This window comes from Ptychodera flava, chromosome 2 (assembly GCF_041260155.1).
Source record: "Ptychodera flava strain L36383 chromosome 2, AS_Pfla_20210202, whole genome shotgun sequence".
Classification (NCBI taxonomy): domain Eukaryota; kingdom Metazoa; phylum Hemichordata; class Enteropneusta; family Ptychoderidae; genus Ptychodera; species Ptychodera flava.
The window spans coordinates 44,271,090-44,296,431 of NC_091929.1; the positions used below are offsets into that span (position 1 = coordinate 44,271,090).

General features: G+C 37.2%; 2 protein-coding genes and 1 long non-coding RNA gene across 3 annotated transcripts in view; all 3 read left to right on the top strand.

Annotated features, from left to right (window-relative positions):
* Window positions 1-9,209, top strand: part of LOC139121795 (C-type lectin domain family 19 member A-like) — a 37,513-nt gene extending 28,304 nt beyond the window's left edge. The window contains exon 6 of the mRNA XM_070686987.1: window positions 9,106-9,209. Within this exon, the coding sequence (XP_070543088.1) occupies window positions 9,106-9,155 (50 nt within the window). The 3' untranslated portion in view covers window positions 9,156-9,209. The remainder of the gene's footprint in view (window positions 1-9,105) is intronic.
* On the top strand, window positions 1,889-9,156 carry LOC139121801 (C-type lectin domain family 19 member A-like). The gene is made up of 5 exons (XM_070686999.1): window positions 1,889-1,954; window positions 3,386-3,405; window positions 3,922-4,321; window positions 6,680-6,759; window positions 9,010-9,156. Exons 1-5 carry the CDS (start codon window positions 1,902-1,904, stop codon window positions 9,054-9,056), a joined length of 600 nt encoding a protein of 199 aa, XP_070543100.1. The 5' UTR covers window positions 1,889-1,901; the 3' UTR covers window positions 9,057-9,156.
* A 10,569-nt stretch (window positions 9,210-19,778) lies between the features above and the next one.
* LOC139148650 (uncharacterized) lies at window positions 19,779-23,381 on the top strand. The gene is made up of 3 exons (XR_011555955.1): window positions 19,779-19,925; window positions 22,721-22,800; window positions 23,196-23,381. It is a non-coding gene; the product is annotated as an uncharacterized lncRNA (long non-coding RNA).
* Window positions 23,382-25,342: the final 1,961 nt, after the last annotated feature.

Consider the following 25,342-nt stretch of genomic DNA (forward strand, 5'->3'; position numbering starts at 1 on the left):
AAATGCATATATGCCTATAAATCAGTAACCACAAGTGGTATGCCCTTCATATAACGGTATGATGGGGGACCTTATGATGTCACATCCTGTGCCTTATTAGTCGCCACGGACACCGTCCGGGGGGACTTATAGGTTTGGTCATGTCCGTGCGTCCGTCCGTTCACGCAGATATGTCAGACATGCCCTGGTCAATTTCTTTCAAACTTTGCACAAGGATAGTACCCTACCCCATACAGATGCACGTCGATTTGTTTCACAATGCGATCAAATTTGGCCGTGTTAGAGGACTTTTTAGTTTACACCTCCATAGACTCCCATGTATAAGGCAGTTCTCCATAGACTCCCATGTATAAGGCCAAGAAAAATAAAAATTTAGTTTCTCATCGTATTCATATTGCAAAAAGGATGCAGTGACACAGTTTTTAGTCCCCACGGATGAAGTCCAGGGGGCTTATAGATTGGGTCATGTCCGTCCGTTCATCCATCCGTTCGTCCATCAGTTCACGCAGATATCTCAGATATTTTGACAAAATGTCACGTGACCTCGGATACCTTTGACCTCAAATATACATATTTGTCCATAACTCAGTAACCACAAGTGCTACACCATTCATATATGGTATGATTGGACACCTTATGACGCCACATATTGTACCTCATTAATTATGCGCATATCTAATTTTGAGCGAGCCAATAGAGCTAGAGGTCTGATTTTTGGTATATAGGGATAACTTAGCAATACAATTTTTTGACAAAATGTCACGTGACCTCAATGACCTTTGACCTGAAATATACATATTTGTCCATAACTCAGTAACCACAAGTGGTACACCCTTTATATTTGGTATGATGGGAGACCTTATGACGCCACATACTGTACCTCATTAATTATGCGCATATCTAATTCTGAGTAAGCCAATAGAGCTGGATGTCTGATTTTTGTATATAGGGATAACTATGAAGTTTTTTGACAAAATGTCATATGACCTCGATGACCTTTTCGATGACGTTATGTCAATAAATAAGTAACCACAAGTGCTATGTCCTTTATATTTAGTATGATGGGAGACCTTATGACAACACGCGCTTTACCTCATTAATTATGCACATATCTAGTTCTGGGCAAGCGAACAGAACTAGAGGTCTGATTTTTGGCATATATAGATTAATTAGCAATACAATTTTTTTTCAAAATGTCACGTGACCTCGATGACCTTTGACCTTGATTATACATATATATGCATAACTCAGTAACCACAAGTTATATACCCTCCAATTTTGATAGGATATTAGACCTTAAGATGTCACATCTTGTACCTCATTTATTATGCGCATATGTATTTCTTGGCTGGCCAATACAGCTAGAAGTCTGATCTTTTTTTCCGATTTAGAACCATAACTTAGACATGCCTCATGTGTTTCAAATTGGGAACAACGACATAGACCTATGTGCCCATAGATCTCAACATATACACTCCAGTGATACTTCTTAATGACCATATTTCCCTACCCATCAAGACTAATACTCCTATTACAAGTGGGGACTATGTCATTGTCAATGACTTGTTAATTATGCACATGTGTAATTCTTGGCTAGCAAATAGAGCTAGAGGTCTGATTTTTGTACACAGGGATAACCATGGGAGGAACAGTTTGTGACGAAATATCATGTGACCTCGATAACCTTTGACCTCAAATATGTATAATATCCTATCAATCAGTAATCATAAGTTCTACTTCCGTCATATTCCGTATGATGGGGTACCTTACAGCACAAGAGGGTTATAAGATTATCACTCTGGTACCTTTTGCCAGTGTTTGCAAGTGTCTTGGCCCTGTGAAGCTGCTTGCAGCACTAACTCTGTTCCTGTTTTTATCATCCATTTCAGAAACCAAACAAAATGCTCCTGATGGTGTTACTTGTCTCCTCTATGGTATATTTAGTCCATGGCAGGTATATATTCCTTCATCCTTCGAAGATATGGTTTTCAAATCACCCAAGGAAAACTACAATAGTAAAAATGGGCTGTATATTCGCGTATTACCCCGTCAAAGGTCCTTGTATATCTCCCCGGTTGTTATGTAGTGATGTGCCATCATGCGACATACTCTTTTCCGACTTACAAAGTTGATCAACAATTGTATTAAAGCGAGAGAGAAAACTGCAGAATTTGGCAAAGACGTTACATCCTGAACCACATACACCCATGACCATTTTAAGGGCCGTAGATAATGAAAACACACGCGGATGGTAAACGCAAGTTTTGTGTTTAGGGGAGCGGGTTTCAATGTATTTCGATTACCGTGCGCAAATATTGCACTTCATGTTTTCATATCGCCACTTTCCACTACATGGTTTCATGGATTGGTTCAGCGTATGGGTAAAATAACAATCATTTTGGACACTGTCCCAATTCATTGACATTGTCCAGTTGGCGCTGAACAAAGATTGATTTAGAGGGGATATGGCTGGGGTGGTGGAAGCGTATACGTGATTTCATAGCAACATAATTACCGATTGTAGGATGCTGATAGAGATTGAGGCTTGGTTCGATTTTCGCACTTCTAAACTTTCGTTTAGGGGAGGGGAGGAGGGGGTTGATGCCAAACGCACTTGGTTGCGTTTACCATGCGCATGTTTTAGTTATCCGCGGCCCCTTATTGTTGATTACGCCCACTTGATGCAGTCAGAAATTCTATTTGTACAGAGGCAAAACAAGCTCTATTTGGGGTTGTAAATGAGAACTTACTATTGGCACCCTGTGCTCAAGATAAAGATACAATGTAACATTACCATGCACTGGTTCATGCACAAGTCTTGTTTATTATTTCCCCTGACTCTGTCTGCATGGGACACACAAGCTTGCGTGATGCTACAGCAGTGATTTCATAAAAGTGGTTTGCCTCAATAAACTAATTATCGTGTAGAGCCTTTGATGAGTTGAAGTGGTATCTTGTGTCTCTGTCTTTAAAACAGGGTGCCCAATTGTAAACTCTCATTTACAACCCTTGGTAGGGTCTGTTTTCTTTTTATACCAGCAGAATTTTCGACTGCGACAAGTCAGCTTAATCAACAGTAAATTGGCCACGGATGTACTATCTATGGTCTATGGGAATGGAATACCAATCTTTATGTCTACAGCAATTTGTATCTGATACAATGTTGTAATTTTTTCGATGCTAATATTTATAGTTCTTGAATTGTGTCGACTGTCTGCTGAGACTAAAATCAAAGCACCAAACAGTTCCATGGAATATACTATGGTTTCAACTGGGCTCGAACCCACAAATAAATTCGGAAAATAAAATTCGCTTGTATCAAGCGACGATATTACACATTTATTCACCGACTGATACAATTTTAACTCTTCTTTTCCTCGCGCAGCTTTGGATTCGCTCCAGATGGTGAGTAAACACTCTGTCTCTTACTCTTTGATCTGTGAACACATTGTCAAGTTAAATTTTGTGCGTAAAATAAAAAGGTTCGAACAAATGGCAATAAATTGGGTGATAACTTTCCTAGCAGGTATTGAGAGATAAAAGAAATAAGACATGACAGCATTTGATGAAACCCAACAAATTATCTTAATCACCGATCGTGTTTACGATGGTCGAAACTTATGCTGAAACAGGCTGTCGAATGCAACTAGTATTTCCTATCTTTTTAATGTGCATCATCGGTGATTTGTATCTGCTTTTCAGTTAATTTTCTTCACCGTAGGACTGCTTGTGAGGTGCGTTCTTACCGCTGACACTTGCATCAAGTATTTGAATTCATGTCTTTATTTCAATCGCAACAATTTCAATATAAAGCACTATTTCTCACTCTGTATATATTTGTTTTTGCTCGTATTAAGTTATATCTAAATGCCAACGACTGTGGTATTTTGCTACATATTCTTATTTCTCTTTGCAACGTAGGATCGTTCGTTGAACACGTTGACGGAGATTGCATGTGTATGAAGTATGAATTTTACTGCCAACAACCTGATTATACCCACCCTTACTACGCCAGTGCGGAACATGCCTGCAGTTTGAAGTTCGTACAGCCTGGCGGTCCTACAGGTCGACTAGCTGTTTTGAGAAATAGTTATATCGATAACAAGGTGCGCCAGTATATCGTAGACAACAACATGGATGGTCCGCATTGCATCACCAAGTTCGGTTTCTGGATTGGTCTGGAAGATACCCTCAACGAAGGTGAATTCATCTGGTCTGACGGTGAAAGCCATTGTCAAGATGACTACAGCAACTGGGCTCCTGGTGAACCGAATAACAATCCAAAAAAGGATGATAGTGGACAGGACTGTGTTCAGTTATGGTAAGGGCGTCGTTAAAAGGGTACTGTTTACAGTAAGTAGAACTTGCAGAACGTAGGACCTCTTATTATGATACTGCACAAAACTTTGAGTTGCCGTAGAATGTAGTAGCTCATTGCCTTGTGACAAAAGACAAGTTTTGTTCAATCCAAGAACTGGGGACTGTACAAACTTACAAACGGTTACAAGTATTGATTAGACTGTGTACATGCGACGTACACACACTGAGAGTGTCGTACAATGTTTGACAAGTTCGATGTGATTGGCAACCGGCAGGGTCACCTAAGCTGAATACTATAGGGTGTTTCTGAGGAGCTATTGCTAAAGATTAAAGCAAACAACTTCATGGCAAGAATCGTAATTTTTTAATATGTTAAGTTCACTATGTTTACATACTACTTATTATTGATATGCATTTGGTAGTATTGGACTTAAAACTTATCTCACAGGCGCGATAACAAAGTCCAAAATATGCCTTCTTTTCGAGGAGATATTATCATGTATTCATGCCTATATCACTCCATAATTGTGACGTTAACCGCAAAATGTGAGCCGTTGCATTTTACGGTGAACGTCGACATATGCACCTTGATGTTTATGAGTTGTGTAGTATTCCCCCTACATATGCGGCGTGACAATTAGCACAGGAAACACATTTACCAAAGCGCTGCCGCTCTCTGCCTACGGTGCGATATTTCCGTCTTAGAATTGAAAGGCAATAAGCAACAAGAAAATTCACCAGAAATTATGAGATAAATGTCACAATTTTATTCTATGGCATTCCGTTTAATTGAGTTCTTGTTATTTTTTGTACAAGTTCAAGCAAACATTGTTTTTCATCCTCTTCCAAACAGGTGCACAGGTTGTTGGCGCATAGCTTGATAGTGTGGCGTCGCCCTTGCTACAGCTCTTGAAATGGCAACTCTCTGTTCAGACAAATAAAATAGCCGCCAATGTCCCGAAGTCGGGAGGTTCTGAGGTAGAGGAGAGTCTTAGTGCGATAACGATTGTAATACCTTATATCCAACATGGTATTACGGTTTAAATACTTCTTGCCGTCCGACTATTTGTATGTCCCGTCATCTCATCTCCTGGTGATTATCACAGACAAATATAGAAACAGACTAGCAACGGGTATTGTTCAAGGGGTGAAGCGGTTACGTAACCCATCCATGTTCGCCTCGCCTCAGGTTGCTCTCTCCTCCTTTTCCGAAGAGTGCCGACCATGCATCCTTCCGTAATTTTCGGATTTTCGCCAAATGTTAAGCGAAAGTATGTTCGGCAAAGTTTGTGTTGTTGTTGTCGTGTGGTGCTTAGCAGAATTAGCGTGTTGGCGAAAACGGAAGTGTTTTGAGCTTCAGGAAAGTGAGTTTTACCGTTTTAAAAATTCCTCTCATATTTATATGAATATATAATGAGTGTGTTTGAACCAAATTTGAAAGTCTTTTATCGATACTGTCTGATTTTACTCAATGGTTTATGGTCAGTCATACCGTCTTTTACACGTTTGGCAAGGAAGGACATGTTTATGAAACTGCTGGCGTGTTATTTTTTTGCATAATCTCGTGCAATTATCAACCATAAACAACAAAGTCCCCAAAAAGTTGAACACCTTTGAAGCTTATTTTAATATGAAAAGGCAATAGTCTACCGAGACGACCATGGAACAAAAGGCATGCCGCGTTGCTATTCTGTTTCTATATTTGTCTGTGTGATTATATAGATGTTGAGAAACTATCGCTCGCCGTGTTTGTTCAGTGGCGCATTCTATCTTACGGTAGTATTCGCCTCAACATTGCAGGACTTTAACTTTTTCTGAAATTTTCCTCCAGGAATCTTTCATTAATTTCAACCATTTACTTTGAAAATCAAAAATCAAAATCGGGGGTCACCGTCCAAATTTTGTTACCAGAGAAACAAATCACTCACGATTTCCAATAATTGAAATTCAAAATGGCCGCCATCTCTGTGCTAACTCTATGTAGAAAAAAATTCAATTTAAAAAAGAAACTAAGGCATTGAATGTTTTCCTTACTGAGAGGGCATCAAACGAAGCGGTAGATCAGAAAAGTATCGGAAAAGTTTGAGAGTCAAAATATGTGTCCCGAGGCACATTCTACCTTTATGCAAATAGTATTGTGTTGTTTTCCTAAGCGTTTGTCATGACATACTGTTCAATCATTTGGTAGACTTTTAAGTTTTTATAGAAAGGTATGCGTTCAGATTCTGATGTAAAATATGTATGAGGATTTTGACCGCGTCACTACTTACTGTAATGGACAACAATTTTATCGCTGCGTACGATTCTTATACCATAATCTCAGGTAATCTTTATAAATTCTTTATTTCTATTTTTACAGGTTTAGATTTGGCCATAATGGCAAATGGGACGATGAATATTGCGACTTTAGACCAAAGGGTTTTGTCTGTGAAATACCAGGTAATTTATTACGTCTCTGCATAGTCGTAAATGTTTCATTTGAGAGAGAGAGAGAGAGAGAGAGAGAGAGAGAGAGAGAGAGAGAGAGACAGACAGACAGACAGACAGACAGACAGACAGATAGGTAGATAGATAGATAGATAGATAGATAGATAGATAGATAGATAGATAGATAGATAGATCGTTGGATAGCTTTCAGCAGGTAACCATCAGTGAAGAAGTGTATACAATTATTTAGTTGTTAACATTGACAATGTCCTCGTTATTTGTCAATGTAGGAAAGGAACGACAATTTTGTTTTGTATTTTTGAAGCGTTTTGGAGATTACAGTGGTATGGGACCATTTTATTCATTTTTTGTCTCAAACTTTATTTTCAGGCGAGATGTAGATATTTTCTGAACTGAGTATAAGTAGAATACAGTAGTATCCCTAAATTGTTTATTTGGCACATGTCAGCATCATAGTCCGAGATAGTATCTTCCGTGACTTACCTAAGATTAATATGATTAAAAGCGCTGTAGACATTGTGATCCTGTAGATCGATGTTTGGAATATAATAATGTAAAAGAAAGAAAATGATTTAGTGAGAGATAATTTCTCTTTCACATCTCTCTCTCTCATTTGTTTTGTACTTTGACATTGTGCAGAGGCAAAGCACAGGAGCCTACTGCAGTACACACGCAAAGGAACCCACTATTCTTGGTGGACGGGTTAAGTGCTATTGGCACTACCCACCTACATGTAATTTGATCTGCTCACCTCTTATTCCCTCACAATTGATAACAATGGGTTTGGGCGAAACAATGGTGATTGGGGTTAAATTACAAGTTGCGCAATTCTGAGTCTGCTGTTAAAGTTGGACAAGCCCAACCTGCCTAGACACGGTTAATGTGGTCTTACAGGACAGATGGTATCTCGTATTGATTATATAAATGACTAAGACATTGTGTGTATTATTAACTCGTCTATACAACTATGAGATTGTCAATGTTTTGAAGAAAAATGATTACTTTGTGAGGCGAGTATTGATGGTAATAATAATCGACGATCTTTAAAGGCCGTGTGTTGGCGCCTGATTGTATCATCATAAAATTTATTGTCAATGAAAAACAAAAGGCTATCAGACCTCCTTAATCCTCTTACAGACTAAAACAAAGGCTATACCGGGGATCGCCAAAAGGACCTTTAAAGTTGAACTGATCCTGAAAGCTATAGGTTCTATCTTTAGATCATTATAAAATGCAACGGCTTCGCCTTGTTGCCTTGGTTAGGTAATGATACTAGTACTGTCGTGATTTTTATGGTTCGTAGTATGTACTCTTTCATTCTCGGCAATGACAGAAATTGATAAGATTATCCATACGTAACAAGTGTCCAATTTCCGAATCTCGAGACGAGATGTGATTGCGCGGCACTATATCGGCTTTATTTGTTTATATAACTTAATAAACTTAATCACTATGGTGTATTCACATGCAAAAAAGAAACTTTGTTACACTTGCACAGCAAAATGCACTGATTTTATAAATGATGCACGGAGCATGAGAGAACATAATTGTATAAAGCGATGCCTTTTAACATAACAATATCCATTCTTTAATGTTCGTTTCCCTCCAAATATCATCTGTTTGCTTGAGTTGATATGCCTTGTGCCGTTGAAAATCAAGGCCCCCTTTCTTTTGTCCCGCTGAACTCCATATGAGTTCTCAAGACAGACATTAGAGTAACTGCTAAGCTGAAACGTTTTCCGTCGATGATAAAAGTAAAGGTTATATAGCAAAACATCTTCCCTCTGCAGTGAGGCACCTGTTTGCTGTTGTCAGATCAAGAATAGCAGCAGAGAGAGAGAGAGAGAGAGAGAGAGAGAGAGAGAGAGAGAGAGAGAGGAGAGAGAGAGAGAGAGAGAGAGAGAGAGAGAGAGAGAGAGAGAGAGAGTTATTAGTTTTAAGCTTCTTCTTGTACGTGCGAAGATAGATCATGGCAACTTTTACTATAACTTGATAGATATTGACTTGATTTCCCACCCTTCTCAGGCATACATTATATTGTGAGGTAATGATTTTGCGAAATTTATGTTCAATTTCATGATAAAAATTGAAATTGATGACGAAATGATGTAAGGAGGGCATGTCAGTATGGACTTTATCAATAGGTTTTTACAAATGAGACCATGTTAATCATCTACCTTCATATAGAATGTACTACTGAACAGTAAAATTATATTTTTGCCATATTTGTTTGTCTTTCAGATCCCTATTGTTACAGTGACAGAAGTGATAATTGGTCTACTGGATAACCGCTAAATAACATTGCTTATAAGCTGTAAAGATGCGCTGATATACCGGTATATAAGACACAATGGCTGAATACAATGACTTGCATTCAGAAACAATGACTATACGCCTTCAAAATGTTTGCAAAAGTAGAATATGAAATAAAATAGCTTGATCACGAATCAAATTTTGTTGTAAACTTTTCGTATGTATGTATGTATGTATGTATGTATGTATGTATGTATGTATGTATGTATGTATGCATGCATGCATGCATGCATGCATGCATGCATGCATGTATGTATGTATGTATGTATGTATGTATGTATGTATGTATGTATGTATGTATGTATGTATGTATGTATGTATGTATGTATGTATGTATGTATGTATGTATGTATGTATGTATGTAGTGAATGTATGTATGTATGTCAGTTTGCATCATGCTTAATGTGATCAGTGCTTATTCTATGGGTTGATATCTGGTCATTAATCGTTTCGAAGGTAGACATAAGTCTCCAAGAAAGAAAATGACCGTGTACAGTTGTGGCATAAACATGATGAAGCTTTAGCAAAAGCACGAATATCACTTCATACATATTTCCACCTCTATCTATCTTTAACAGATGTTTTCGACTTGATAGCCAAGCTAAAAACCCAAACATCTTAACCCCACAGGGTTCTTGGTACTTTTATATTTTCAAAGCTTACTAAATCCGAATCTGCACGATGGCAGTCTTGCACCCTTGGGCAGTTTGAAATATACGAGATTGTCGCCGAGATGACCGTCGATCACAACATGTAAAATGTGATATCTTAGCTCCATGAGATGCCGTTACCTTGATGTTAGTGTCCTTTGGGGTCAACGAAGTCATTCCTTAAATTGACCGACTTGTGCAATCCTCAGTTTGCATGACAATCCAAGATGGCTGCCAAAATGGCTGTGACAGTATATAACTAGTCACATCTCACTCAACCTGGCAGCTGTGCAACTGATTTTAGTGTGGTTGGACAGGTTTTAGGGATCAAGAAATTTTTATCTTATTCTTACGTCAGCTTGAAAAGCAATAATTAAAATCAAAAACGTATGCCAGTCATCCCAAATGGCCAAAAAATGGTAGCTATAAGAGATATCGAGGCATAACTCAAATAAGGGTGCAAAAACTGGTTTGTGTCTTTCATATGGTATCCAATATCAGGAATCTTTTGTAGTATGAAGTGTAAAATCATACATGGAAATATAAAATGGACGCAAAAAACTCCAAGATTGCCGCCATAATGACGGTTTCGCAGTGTGGTAAACTTTCAACTGGATGGCGTCCCTGAGCTATCTTCATGAAAATATTGTGACCTATGCAAATAAGCTGATCCAGGCCTATTCACAATAATATTACTCAGTACATATACACATTATTTATATTAAAAATTGTTTAAAATGCACTACACGTACGTCTCAGTGCATTGTACATAGCTGGATAAAATAATTTAAAAGTACAACCACACAAGAAAATTAAAACAGAAAATTACACATAAAACTGAGTAAAAAGATGGGTTTTCAAATTGCGCTTAAAACTATCTACACTTCTGGCAGTCTTAATTTCAAAAGGCAAATCATTCCATAGTAAGGGTGCACATACTGAAAACGCTCTCTGTCCATATGTCTTGTTAAAATTGCCACGGGGCTGGGTTAAACATAATTTGTCACGTGATCGCAGGTCTCTAGCTGGTACATATAAATCTAATAAATCTCTCAGATAAATAGGTGCATTTCCATGGATAATTTTGAATGTTAGCAACAAAATTTTAAATCTGATGCGAGCCTCTGCCGTTAACCAATGTAAATCTTTGAGAACGGGTGTGACATGATCGAATTTGCGCGTACGAGAAACTAACCTCGCCGCGGCATTCTGCAGACACTGTAGTCGTGCAAGTTGTCCTCTAGGGATACCAAACAAAAGACTGTTACAATAGTCTAAGTGGGACGTCACAAATGCATGGACTAGTTTTTCAGTTGTAGATCTGTCAAGAAGTTTACGAATTTTAGCTATTCTATGCAAAGAGAAGAAACCATTTCTGCACAACGTATTGATATGGTCAGACATGCTACCATCCCGACTTAAAGTAATGCCAAGATTTCTGACTGAAACTGAAGGGATTATGTCGCATGACCAATTCTCAGACTGTCTAGCTTTGTCACATCAGATTTTAGACTTGATGAGAAGTGAATAACTTCAGTTTGTTGTCATTTAGTGCAAGCATGTTAGATTTCATCCAGCTGCGGACGTCGTCAACACAGAGTTCAATGACATATGGACAGAGAGCGTTTTCAGTATGTGCACCCTTACTATGGAATGATTTGCCTTTTGAAATTAAGACTGCCAGAAGTGTAGATAGTTTTAAGCGCAATTTGAAAACCCAATGGCAATACACATCATGGCGGAAGGTGACCCTGACCTATCCTCAAATACATGTACACACTATGGAGATGACCCTGGCATATCCACCTTACAAATACATGTAAACATTACGGAAGATGGTCAAGGCCTCTTCCCATTAAATATATTCACACTGTGGAAGATGAATAAGGAATGTGAATACAGGTACAGACTATTTGTATTGGTTTCAGTGTAATGCCTTTCTGGAAGCTATGTTCTTCTTATACTAGAAAAACCTGTACAATATAGTTGTCATGCCTGTTGATAATTAGGAAGAGCGCAGTCTTTACTAGGGAAAATGAAGTAAAATAACATCTGTAAGTTCATCAATGTCGCTAAAATCGTATATGAAGATTTCTATTTCGTCAATTCAAAGTCATCTTGCTATCAGTGTGTGCTGTCATTTGAACAATCACGTATACTCCATAGTGTCATACTCCATCATTTCGATGTAAGACTTGAACAAGATATACGTTGTTATGATCCTTGCAGACAAAGGAGGGAATTTTTAGCAAAAGGTATTATAAAGAAATGAAACGTTAGGTAAAAGTCGAAAGATAAAAAACACTGTAAACAGATTCTCCACACAATGAAAACCAATAGATGTGTTAGACAAAATATTTCAAGTTATATACATAATGCGATCTCACTTAGTTGATGATGAACTTTACATACTAGGTGATGACATAGCTTCGTTAGCATGTTGACATTACAAAATTGACAGTAACAAATAAACACTTACACGTTTAATTTGGATAAACATGATTCTATGCTAACATTTAATGAAATTTGCGATTATGCACATCTTATGTGTAACAGACAAAGATAATGTAGCGGAATATTGATGAAATCACACAGCGAGAACGGTTAAGCTACATTTCCCAATGCTTCAAACAGATGATTTTTATCTCCAGGCCCTGAGGGAAGATAATGTTATCTTTTTTATAAAGAAGAGTGGATATTTCAGTTTGTGACGTCAAGTTAAGCGCACTCGCTATAACTCAGCGCAAACTACCAAGTTTGTACCATATTTCTGATAAAAATGTGTGGTCAGACGTTATCAAATGCGAGTGTAAAAGTTGCTAAATTAACTTTAAAAGTTGTCAAATCACGGTTGAGAGACTTTAGGAGTCAAGCATTTACGAAAGATGTCGTCGAATACGACTTCGAATCAAAAATAGGAAGATGTGTAAGTTGTCATATGCGGATTCATGATGTGAGCCTAAATTTTAGCCTTCAAGTGGTAATGCGCCATACAAATATGCACGTGAAGTGAATTGCTTCCTTCTGTAGCAGAAGAAATTTTTTTTCCATTAATTGTATCAACGACAGATGTCATTATTATGTTTAACATAAAAATGATATGCCAGTAACATGTATACAGTGATGACACCAAATCAATTCCAGCAATCGTTATCATTCAAAGCAAGGCAAGGAATTCACCAGAGCCAAGAAACAAACAAACAACAACAACAACAACAACAAACGCACACTGACAAAATCAATAGTCCAATCTCGCATTACTAGTTAAGTGGTGGTACCAGGTATCCGAAGTGGGTAAGCGTACCCTGCTAGCATGCTACACCCGTCAAGATTGAACTAAAGTGACAAAGTAATTGTACTGTAATTCAGATAGTTTCCAAATTACAGTTGTGAGACAAAGTCAGGAATTCTGTTTCTCATCATCTGAATAACAAATATTTCATAGTTTGATAGAAGACATCAATATCTATCGTAGAACTTCTCAAATGATCTAGCCAACATACTTAGTGAAAATTTCTGTCTCCCTACTTTTATGGCTAGAAAGCTGTGTCTTACTTCAAAGTCTTCATATGAGTGACAAGCTCTACGGTATCTCAGGAGTTGTGAAATGTATACACCATAAGCTGGACCCGATGGAATATTACGGGTTAGGAAGGGAAAGTTAATGATTTCAAAATTAAAATCGCCCCTATTGTAATACAATTTAGTGTGCAATTTTGTGTTATTAAAAAAAATGATCTCACAATTGTTGTTGTTTCTTTTATTTCTAATCCATCTAGATAGATGTGATGGAGGTTATTAGAAATACCAGGATTGTTCAAACCAATGAGATCATTTATATAACCAGCACGGTAAACAAAACAAAATAAACTTAGGATAGTGCAGTAGAGGGCAGTCTGCACGGTGGCGGATTTTAATGATCCGACATTGACAGTAAAGGTAAAGAGTGCCACTGGGTACTGGTCGACATGTATGATCAGGGTGAAAAGTGCGTGCGACACTTCTCTGCAAAAATGCCCAACAGTTGCTTTGACGAAAGTGAAGTGCAGTCTTCAGCATCTCCGTAGTTTTGATGTAATGTGCTGCTGTGCCAAAAGTATTGGGGACGTCTCCATGGTTCCGGACTTTGACGCAGGCGGGATAGGAATGAAGTTTAGCATTTACTCTACCTGAAGTCTCCATTCCAGTGGCTTAGTACGCGTTCAAGTCACAAACCAACAGGTGATATGCCACATAGTAGTACCGGGATGATGGTAAAGCAGGACGAACAAACATTAACAGTGAGTAAATGTATTTGGTCTCACAGGCGCCTCGAGAGTTGCGTGTACAGTAGCGTTTTTTGCGCTCACTTAAATCACATTCCTGGCCCCTATGTTTTGGCCGACCATAGATCCTCAAGAAAACCCACATAATACCATTGACTTTATGATTTGCTCACCTGTTGAACAAACCATAGATTGGTATAAAGAATAAGATACCATGACGAAGGAATTGACCAATCACGGACAACGTTACAGGACAGCTGCGGGCAGCCCTGTATGTACCGGAACTTTCCTAATGAATGGGATTTGCAAACCGGAAGTCAATCCATAGCACACTTTTTATTGAATCCCCGCGGGAACATAATTTGAACATACATGTTTCTGTTTTCATATATACCACCCTTCTTTGGAAATATGACCAGTACGTATGAGCGACATCACTTTCGCGACAGTCAGTAGATCATGTCAAGTAAAACGAAACTGTGAACATAACATTCTAAATGAATTTTATTTAAGCAAATTTATGAAAGATGTGCATAATTATAATTTTGAGGAACTAACTAAAATCTCATTGCAGTTAGGAATGCTCTATAAATGTAACGAAACAGGAATATACACTATCATTACCGGAAAGAAATTTACTCTCATCGTATGGACACAATGGGAAGGAATCAAATGATTAGCAACAGTTATCCATTTGTACCCAAGAGTATTTTAGCTAAATGTAGCAGATTTCTACATCATGGATAATATAGTTTCTTCAGAATCGTGATAAAAATTGCTGGACAAACTAAATGCTACTCACACTACGAAGATTTCAAAAAAAAAAAAAAAAAAAAACAAAACAAAAACAAAAAAAACAAAAACTAGAAGCATAGTGAAAGAGGTAGCATTCGGACAGGGGAGCTTTGCATATAAACATTGTGGTATTAAAGGCGCATGAGCTGCAATTTGTGACATTATTTTCATAATTTTATATTTAGATTAAAATTAGTTCATAGAAATGTTCTTACTCAGAGATGTTAACTCAAGTATAATTATCCACTGAGTAAGACTGCATAGGGAGGTTTCCGTAAGACAAATAATAATAAACGGGTGCCATACCTAAATAGGGCCGCCTCCAGGCAACAACATGATAAACAGCGGAAATGGTGCATGTACACATTTAAGTCTTTACAAATACAATATGGTGCATCTCACTGAAAGGACAGGAAAGGGATTTACTATACTTTGACAAAAAATTCTCCGTGTTTCACCTAATATGACAGGATTATGAAAATGGTGGGAAATTTAAAATGAACGAAAATCTGTTAAAGTTCTTGCCTATTCTGCCACAAGCAAATGTTGTTGAGGCACACTTAATGACTATATCGTTCAATTTGTAGATTGAAATGAATATCTGAGGAAATTGGAAGTACCTTGAGGTTGGAAAAATTTTCGCAGAGTTGTAGCTCATGGGCCTTTAAAGAAAATTCAACGGAAAAAGTAGCATGTTGAAATCTGTCAATTGCTTATCATTCATGTGAAGTGAGGCTAAGAATGAGCATACGGCAAAATCAATTGAAAACTGTCATTCTGAAAGTATTATATTTTGCATTTTGCATATGTTGGAAATTTGGGATTTGTTGGATTTGCATATACTGTAGACAGCCGTTTGCGCACTTTTGTCACTGCTAATACAAGACAAGGGTCGATGTCTGGGTGCAAGTGACTGTTACCACTTCAATGGTCTGTTTCTCTATTAATTATTCATGAGGCCCGACAGCGAGAACAGGGCTGAGGGAAAGGAAGACATTTGCACAGAGTTCATAAGTGTAAGTGTCTATGATTTTGTTTGATCGTCCTCACAGCTTCTTTCAGACAGGCACAACGCAATATCGAGCAGGTCCGATCCGCACTTATCTAAGTGACAGTAATGCCGCTCACAGTCTTCGACGTCAGTTGATTTTTTTTTTAAATTAAAGTAAATAGTTTGAAAGGTACGATTGATTTTCAGCTTGGAAGAACTAATTAAAATCTAATTTCAATTACGAATGCGTCATTTATGTACCGAAACAGGGATATACACAATTATTACCAGGAAGAAATGTGTTCACGTCGCAAGGACACAATAGGAAAGAATCAAATGATTAGCAACAATTGTCCATTACCAAAGAGTATTTTAGCTGATGTACCAGATTTCTACGTTGTGGATACTATATTAAATTCCTTTAGACTCATGTTTGATTAAACAATTGCTTGACAAAATAAATTCGACTTATGCTACAAAGCTTTCAAATAAGCAGGAAGCAAAGTCAAAGAGGTAGCATAAGTCATGTTTGAAAATGACATATGATTTGTGTCCAAGACACATGTACCGGCCACAGCGATTGGTGTTTGCGGTTCTATATGGTCCGCTTGCAGCTCACTGATTGGCTGGACCTTTTGTCTTATGTCTCATTATCATGTAGTGGTCACCTCACGGCACTGTGATTGGTTGCCTTGTGTCCTGGTGTTAGCCTCGTTCTGAGTATGTACTTCCTGGAGACCGTTGTGGTTAAAGTGTTTGCACCGGTACGTCGTTCAATAACAATGAACAAAGGAAAGACAGAAGGCTGAGTTCACCCGAGAAACAATCTGCTCACTACTTCAAACAATCGCTGGTGTGAACTAAAGTCTCTTCTACAGTAAATTTGTTCTGAACACAAATATTCTGAAGAATATAGAAAATATAGACTGTTCACCAATAGACTTTGTGAACCATGTACCACTTATGCAATACGTGGAACTGTTTTCAATTTCCGAGCATGCACAGCATACAGTGAATTATACTATACCAGCTTGCGCGTGCAAATCCAGCAGCCTGATTGGTCCAGATGTGATAAGACCTGTTTTATCATTCATGATGTACTATAGTTGGTACATCACAGTTGGTTAGCTGGCCTTGGACCCATTGCTGTAGTGTTAGGTGGTCTGACAGACTTTTAACATTTGTTCGCTTTCTGTTTCAGAGCAAATATTAAAGAGGCACTCCCACTTTGTAACATTTTTAAAACACATTTTTTTAATGCCAACGGTCGATATTTGACTTGGCGACTGCACGCGGATCGCGAGATATCGATAAAAACATGTCATTTCCCGAGCGTATTTTTCACATCCCGAAGTTTTACGATCGTTCTAATTTTGACTCGAAATCCCCCGAAGGTTTGTTGTTGTGCTGATTGACGATATTCTAGGGAGTCTACAATAAATTCGAACGACGCAATTAATTTACTTCCCACTGCAAAGACTTTATATACAGCATTATGCCTTTACCTCATGTAAGTTTTTAAAAACTTCTCCTTAGTTCTTGCCGTTTTCATTATTCTAAATCGGTTGTATTATATTTTTAACCAATACCACGTAAAAATCAATTTTTACATGTCAAATATTAGCCGCCTCGGATGACTACATTTGTCGTCTGCCACACAGTACGCCGCGCACGTGGTATACACGCGTGGCATGCATCTATGCATATCACACGGCGGCCGCTATGTATCAACCGCACGTAACTGTGCTAGTCACCTTTGCCAATTCTGTTGGAATCAGCAAAAATTGTTTTTCGTTTATACACCAAGTCAGTAAGCCTCAGCTTTCTCCCACAGGCCATGACCGATCACCGACGCCAGTGGTACTGTGGCGTACAGCAGCGTCAGCGTAGACTCGTACTCCATAGCTTAGTTGACAATGGCCCCAGTGCAGAACGTTCGATGTTTGGAAGCTGAATTTAGGTGGGCCACCGGAATTCAAACTTTACTTTTTTGAAGACATGTTTTTATCGATATCTTGTGATCCGCGTGCAGTCGCCTCATCAAATATCGACCGTTGGCATCAAAAAAATGTGCTTTAAAATGTTACCAAGTGTGAGTGCCACTTTAATATCAACTTTAGCAGAGAGTACACAACATGTAATAAATGTGTTCACATTGCAGTATTTCAATCCATTTTTATGAAACCATTGAGTACTTATAACTACTCTACGTCATCTCCGCCGACTTCATTGAAAATCATTGCTATTGATATTTCTCAAAATTAGATCGAAATAGTAAATCTACTTCGTAAACATTTCTCCTCAAAAATGTTAATATTTATAAAATCATTCTTGAACATCCAAATTTTCTCTGCTGATGTGCAGCGTGCTCGGAAGGTTATATCAGATTGGTCGATTGTCACTATTCACCTTAGCTTAGGGAGTTTCTTTGTGTTATTCAATTATTCACATCAGATTCAGCCACCCAATTGGCATGAACCCATGGGCATTGTATTCCATTCTAACAGTTTGCCCGAGGAAGTTACTATCGCAGACTTTTCCCTACTATCTTTGTCAAGTTTTACCTGATGAAATCCCATATTCAAATCTAAAGTGGAAAACCAACAAGCTCCATACATTGCTTCTAAATTATCTTGTATCCTAGGAATAGGTTGTGCATTTTGAATAGTGACTGCATTCAGACGCCTATAGTTCACAACAAACCTCTGAGTTCCAACCTTTTTGCCTACAAAGAGACGTGGTGAATTCCAAGGTGATGTTGACTCAACCAACATGCCTTTTTCTATCAATGATTGAACTTGTCTGTCAATCTCTGTCTTTTTCCAAAATGGTGCACGATACGTTGCCATTTTGATTGGGGCAGTTTGCTGTGTATCAATTCTATGCTCAATCACATCTGTCAACCATAAGTCATGCTCATTTTTACTAAACATATCAGAATTATTGATCAACTGTCTTCGTACCTGTTCCTTTTTTATCTGACTCAAGATGTTATACACTGCGCTTGTACAAATCTATTAAATGTGATGGCAACCTCTCAACACCCAAAGAATTAGACATAACAGGTTTGATAAAATGGGGAATACAAACACATATCTGCTGAATTTTGCATTTGAAAGACTGATATTTTCGAAAACCATGTTCACGACTTTGCAAATTGTGTCTGTCTAGAATGAATGTGAAGTACAATAGGGTAGCAGGGAAGTGTGGACACTAAATTGAGAATGTGTAAAGCGCCATGCAGCATTAAACATTGCTAATGTTCACAGTTTGATAAATTTTTAACTTGTTCTTTTGTCACTTAGCACATGGCCTTCCCTAGATGGTTAGTAATCATTCTCATTGCAAATCTCTTGATAAGTAAACAAAATGTAAAGTTGGTTGAGTAGACAGTATTGCGTTTCACAATTTTTAAATAAATATTCATAACTATGTGTTCGCGGATCTTAAAGAATGAACGAATTAGGGAGTCAAAATTTCATCTTAAGCGCCAATCGACCTTTATTAATGACAAAAACCTTTGCCAAATATGCGCTTCAAATTCAAAATGTTTGACTTTTCTCATTAATTCAGGTAATTATTTTCAACCGCCACAATTTCGCGAATGTGGCTTCACTTACTACGTTGTGCAAATTCGTTTTGCTTAATTTATGAAAGTTTCTTCAAAGTGCCAAACGGCTGTTTGTTTATTCCTATAATATTGACCACCTACTTATCTCTATTTCTCTCTTCATCAGTGGTAGGATCATTTGTTGAACACGTTGACGGAGATTGCATGTGCATAAAGTATTTATTTTACTGCCAGCAACCTGATTACACCCATCCTTACTACGCCAGTGCACAGGCTGTTTGCAATAAGATGTTCATACAGCCTGGCGGTCCTAGAGGTCGACTAGCTGTTTTGAGAAATAGCGATATCGATAACAAGGTTCGCCAGTATATCATAGACCACAACTTGGATGGCCCGCCTTGCATCACGAAGTTGGGTTTCTGGATTGGTCTGGAAGATACTCTCAACGAAGGTGAATTAATCTGGTCTGACGGTGAAAGCCATTGTCAAGATGACTACTGCAACTCGGCTCCTGGTGAACCGAACAACAATACAAAAAAGAATAATGGTGGGCAGGACTGCGTTCAGTTATGGTAAGGTCACTGTTTATATAAAGGGAGTAGAGATTGTAAACAGCAGGGCCCCACCGTAAACCTTTTGTTAACGTAGAATTTCATAGCAGGTTGCCTTGTGATAAAAGACCGTTGGTGTTTCACCAAAAAATAAGACTGCACAAATTAAGAGCCACAGATATTGATTAGACCGTGTAGGTGCCACAGAGTCAGAGAAAGTTTTACTGGCTCCAAGTGTTTGAAGTGCCAGGTTCATCAAAGCTGCAACATAATCTGTTGTCCTTGCCAGGATTATATAAAGATTGAAACAAATAACCACAAGGCAACATGGACCCATATTTACCTTTTTAGTCTGTCTGGATGTAACCTTATTTATTACTAATTGAATTTTGATTGCTGGGTTTGAAATGTGAATTAACAGATCAACGGCAGTCTTCTACACTGCGGACCATTCTGCTTATTTTAACCATTATGTCTAGTATAGCGTCAAATTGAGAGCTTATGAGATCAAGTGTGCATCGTACGAGGCGTAGTCTACCCTGCTGATCATTTTAAACTTAATACCATCACAGCTAGAACAAAGACTTGGTAAAAAGGCTTTTAGGATTGCTTCCGTGATTTTATGGAATGTCCTGCTCGTTCGAAATGAGTCGTTGCAATAATGTTATTGTTCTTTCAAAAGTGTGTTGAACACACATCCTCCTAATCACGGAACTTTTATATATTTTTAACAGTTTTGTTCAATAAGTCGCTATATTAAAATAAATAACTATTATTGTGATATTTATAATAGAGTCATTCTGATGTACACAATGCTCAAAACATGCGTTTTTAAGTTTTTTCTAAGGCTTTTATCAATGAAACGTTAGACTCATAAACAAAAATGCCATGCAAGAATTAAAGTAAAAATGTTTTAAATTCACCGATGTTTGATATTTAATATTGCCACTATATGCATAGTGAAATCCATGGTGAGAAAATAGTCTACTTTCACACTTTTACATTTACTTGATCCAAAGCCAATCATACAAGCAGAAGACTAGAAAGCATTGTAAACCTTAATGTGTCAGAAACACACTCGAGGAGGATTTCATTCAAACAAGATTAGTGTTATTGAGTTTACTTATTAAACTATCTGTCTTAGTTAGAACACGCCTCGGGAACAGACATTCGGTCTGTGAAATTTTTACAATACTTTTCTGATCTTTGCACGGTGACGGCTAATTTTTATTGTTGATTTAGTAAGACAATGCTTGAAAGTTTCGTTTAGGATAGTTTGAACAAAAGTGAATGTAAATGGTGATATAATACGCATCTATTATATTGTGATCGCCGTATGTGATATTGTCATTTGCATTTGTTAGATTTTGATTGGCATTTTTTAATAATGTTATTTACTTTGTTATATTATGATTGACTTTGTTGTATTGTGATAGGTATTTGATGTATTATGTGATGGGCATTTATGTATTGTTACGACAAAAAAAGGTGGTGAAGTCGGCGATTTTCTTTTAAAATAAATTTAGAGTAATATTTAAAAAAACACATAAATTAAGGCACGTATATTGGCTTGGACGGTACAAAACTCCTAAAATGCAGTCTCAGGGGAGTTGAGTCCAGACAGACACTGATAAGTGAGAAAGAGAATTTTTTCTGGCTACAGGCTTGATGTAGATCTCAATTGTGCAGAGTTAGCAGTGCATAATTCTCAGCGTGGAGGTCTTGAAGTGAATCCCAAAGTATTGCAGTAAGCTCTGAGACGAGAAAAATCCCAATGTCTAACGTCTACAGTACCGCCCTGTATTCATACTTAAATGACTTTATCCAGAGAACACTAGAATATTCTAGACTTTCCATTGATATAGTAATTACAGTTCTAAAAATATCTTTACTTATAGTAGATATGACCTTCAGAATGTTTTAGTCTAAGTAACTCATTGGGGAGAATGACCAACATAACGATATTGTCGTGCACATTTGTTTTGTTCTAACCGCCATTGATTGTATTGGGATGGACATAAGTTATATTGTGATCTGCATTTGTTATTATTATGCTTGGACTTTGTTATTTTGTAATGGGCATATTGTATAGTGTGATGGGCATTCATCATCATCTTATGATATAGATTTTATATGGTGACGGGCATCGGACTGTTTTAATGCGGATTTATTATATTGTTACATGGACTCATAGTGATATTTCAATATTTTGATATGAGGAATCTACATCATAATACAAAGAATTTTCATCACGATATAACAAAGTCCCATCACAATATAAAAAATACACATTAAAATGTAAAGATGCCCATCACCAGATAAACAATGCTCTTCACGAAATAAGAAACGCCCATCGCAATATAACAATGTCCCATCACAATTTGAGGAATGCCAGTCACAACATAAGAAATACCTACCTTTCACAATATAACTTACGCCCATCTCAATACAACAAATATCCATCGCCGAACAACGACTGTGCATCACATTATAAGGAATGCCGCTCATAATATTATGAATACACATATATACAACAATATAACGAATGCTTATCACAATATGATATATTCCATCCAAAATAAAATAAATTTACAAATAGCATCATTTTACTTCATTTAAGACAGTTACGGCTGCTGTTCAATCATGTAGTAGATTGTCATTATGCTATATTTGTCATGCGCTCCTGATTATTATTTTGTCACCACTAGCTGTAGCTTATCGACAGTCCTGCATGAAAAATAGACCCATCACCGCACGTGTTTTAATCAAGTAATCTCTGGCTAAATTTAAATAAATCTTATTTTCATCTTCTAAAGGTTTAGATTCGGCCATAATGGCAAATGGGACGACGAGTATTGCGACGTTAGACCAAAGGGCTTTGTCTGTGAAATACCAGGTATATTATTACACTTGTGCGTCAAAGTCCAGTGATCTGTGGACGTGTATAAGTGAGTGTGAGTGTAGAGAGAGAGAGAGAGAGAGAGAGAGAGAGAGAGAGAGAGAGAGAGAGAGAGAGAGAGAGAGAGAGAGAGAGAGAGAGAGAGAGAGAGATGTATGTGTATAGCAATGTTCTTGAGATTACAGCGACTTAAAATTGACTTTTTCATGTTTTTCGAGCTGACGATTTACATAACCTGTGTTCTGTTACGTTGCATTAATTTTTTAAATTCATTTAAGATGGCTATATCGATGTAAAATTAAACGATGCTGTTTTATGATATTTGAATACTATCTTATAGAACTCAATGCCAAGCAAAAACCTAAGGTTTGTCATATATTTTCATCTCGCAGATCCTTATTGTCACAGTGAACATGATAGCGAAACTCCTTAATTTGCTCTATCGTCCCTTTGACTTCACATCTGGCTTGCAAAGACGTAGTGGTATACCAACACAAGACAATGGCTGAATCCGACGACAATAATATAGGAATATGACTAAGCCTTCTCAAGAATTGCAATAATAGTGAATGTAATAAATGCACATGCAAGGTTCTTCTCTACCCGTTTTGGTTGGTTGGTTGGTTGGTTGGTGGTTGGTATGTATGTATGTATGTATGTATGTATGTATTGTATGTATGTATGTATGTATGTATGTATGTATGTATGTATGTATGTATGTATGTATGTATGTATGTATGTATGTATGTATGTATGTATGTATGTATGTATGTATGTGTGTGTGTGTGTGTGTGTGTGTGTGTGTGTGTGTGTGTGTGTGTGTGTGTGTGTGTGGTGTGTGTGTGTGTGTGTGTGTATGTATGTATGTATGTATGTATGTATGTATGTATGTATGTATGTATGTATGTATGTATGTATGTATGTATGTATGTATGTATGTATGTATGTATGTATGTTGTTTGTCAGTTGTTTGTTGTTTTATTCAAGTAAATAGTTTGAAAGGTATGATTGATTTTCAGTTTGGAAGAACTAATTAAGCTCTAATTTCAATTAGCAATGCGTCATTTATGTACCGAAACAGGGATATACACAACCATTACTGACAGACAATTTACTCACAGTGTAAGGACACAATGGAAAGTTAACTTGTAATAATTGAATTGTCTTCTTCTATCATTGCGTATTTCATCCTATGTATCCGATTTCTACATTGTGGATTATATTCTTAGTTTCTACAGAATGTTGATTAATAAAATAATTTCTTGACAATATCAGTGCAAATGAAACTGCAAAAGTTTCAAAAAACAGGATGTACGGTCAGAGAGGTAACATTTGGGATAGGGAAAGATTCTCACTGCAGTGTAACATTGAACATAACATAATGTGGTGTATAAAAATTTTAATGGACAAATGGCGTGTTGAAATTTATTAATGGCTTGTCATTTGTGTGAGTTAAGGCTGTGGATGAACGTCTTTCAAAATTAAAAAAATCGTGAGCTAGCCGACAGCCAGAAAACCATAATCTCTCGGGTACATGTTATTTTCTTTCGCATTAGACCATTTGAATACGATCACAATCGACGCTCGACACACCATCAGTTTTCATCTAATACTTTATTGTTTGTAATCCTTCGTCTAGCATTAACAACTCAGTATTTGAAAAGACTCCGTCTATCCCGTAAGTCGCCTCAGAACAAATTCTCACAAGGGCATTAATTTTCGGCAGGGTTTGTTTTCTGTTAACAAAATACAGCGTTAACATATTTTAACTCTTAAAACAACATGTTTATCTTTTTATATCAAGAGCTGTAATTCCGTTATTAGATATTTCACTGTGATTTGCACTACAGTAAAATACGTATGGTTTCGATATCCCCAATCATATTTTGTATATTTATTAAAATCAAAGTATTCGAAGACACTTACCGTAACTTCGACCAATACTTATCAGAGATATGGGTGCGCGTTCAAAGTGTCGGTAGAAACAGGTCACACAAAAGTAACTTCCAAAGTGCACAACATAAATTTGTCAAGAAGGTAACATATCGTACTTCACAAATAAAAAAAAATTGCCAAGAACAATTTTCTGCAAACGTAAATCTTAATATGTCGTATTTATATATTTCAAATACATGTACAACCCACGTGCAGTGTTTCTAAATTTGATGCAACAGTCGAAATGCAGTCAGAGATTGTTTTGATCAAAAATGTCCGTGTGATATACCCAGCATATCATATGTACAAATTCGTGAAATGGCATACAGTTGTTGACGTGCACCCAAAGTTCCAGTCAACAAATGAATAAAATTATAAATTGAGCAATAGAAGATAAAAGTCATGAAAAGAGTGCACTTTGTATATTACCCTGCAGCTATTAAATTTTATACTCAGTAATTGCTTATCCCAATCATACTGAAGAAATAAGCAGTTCCAAAGTAAGTCACTTTATCCGACAGTGTGTATAACATGTTGTTGACAAAGCAATTCCAACTTGAACTTGGATTAATATTAAGTTCCCAACAGAAGTATACTTAGGTAT

Coding starts and splice junctions, on each gene's coding strand:
- LOC139121801 (XM_070686999.1), top strand. CDS start 1,902: ATGCTCCTGATGGTGTTACTTGTCTCCTCTATGGTATATTTAGTCCAT. Junction 1,955..3,385: donor GTATATTTAGTCCATGGCAG/GTATATATTCCT, acceptor TTCCTCGCGCAG/CTTTGGATTCGCTCCAGATG. Junction 4,322..6,679: donor CAGGACTGTGTTCAGTTATG/GTAAGGGCGTCG, acceptor CTATTTTTACAG/GTTTAGATTTGGCCATAATG.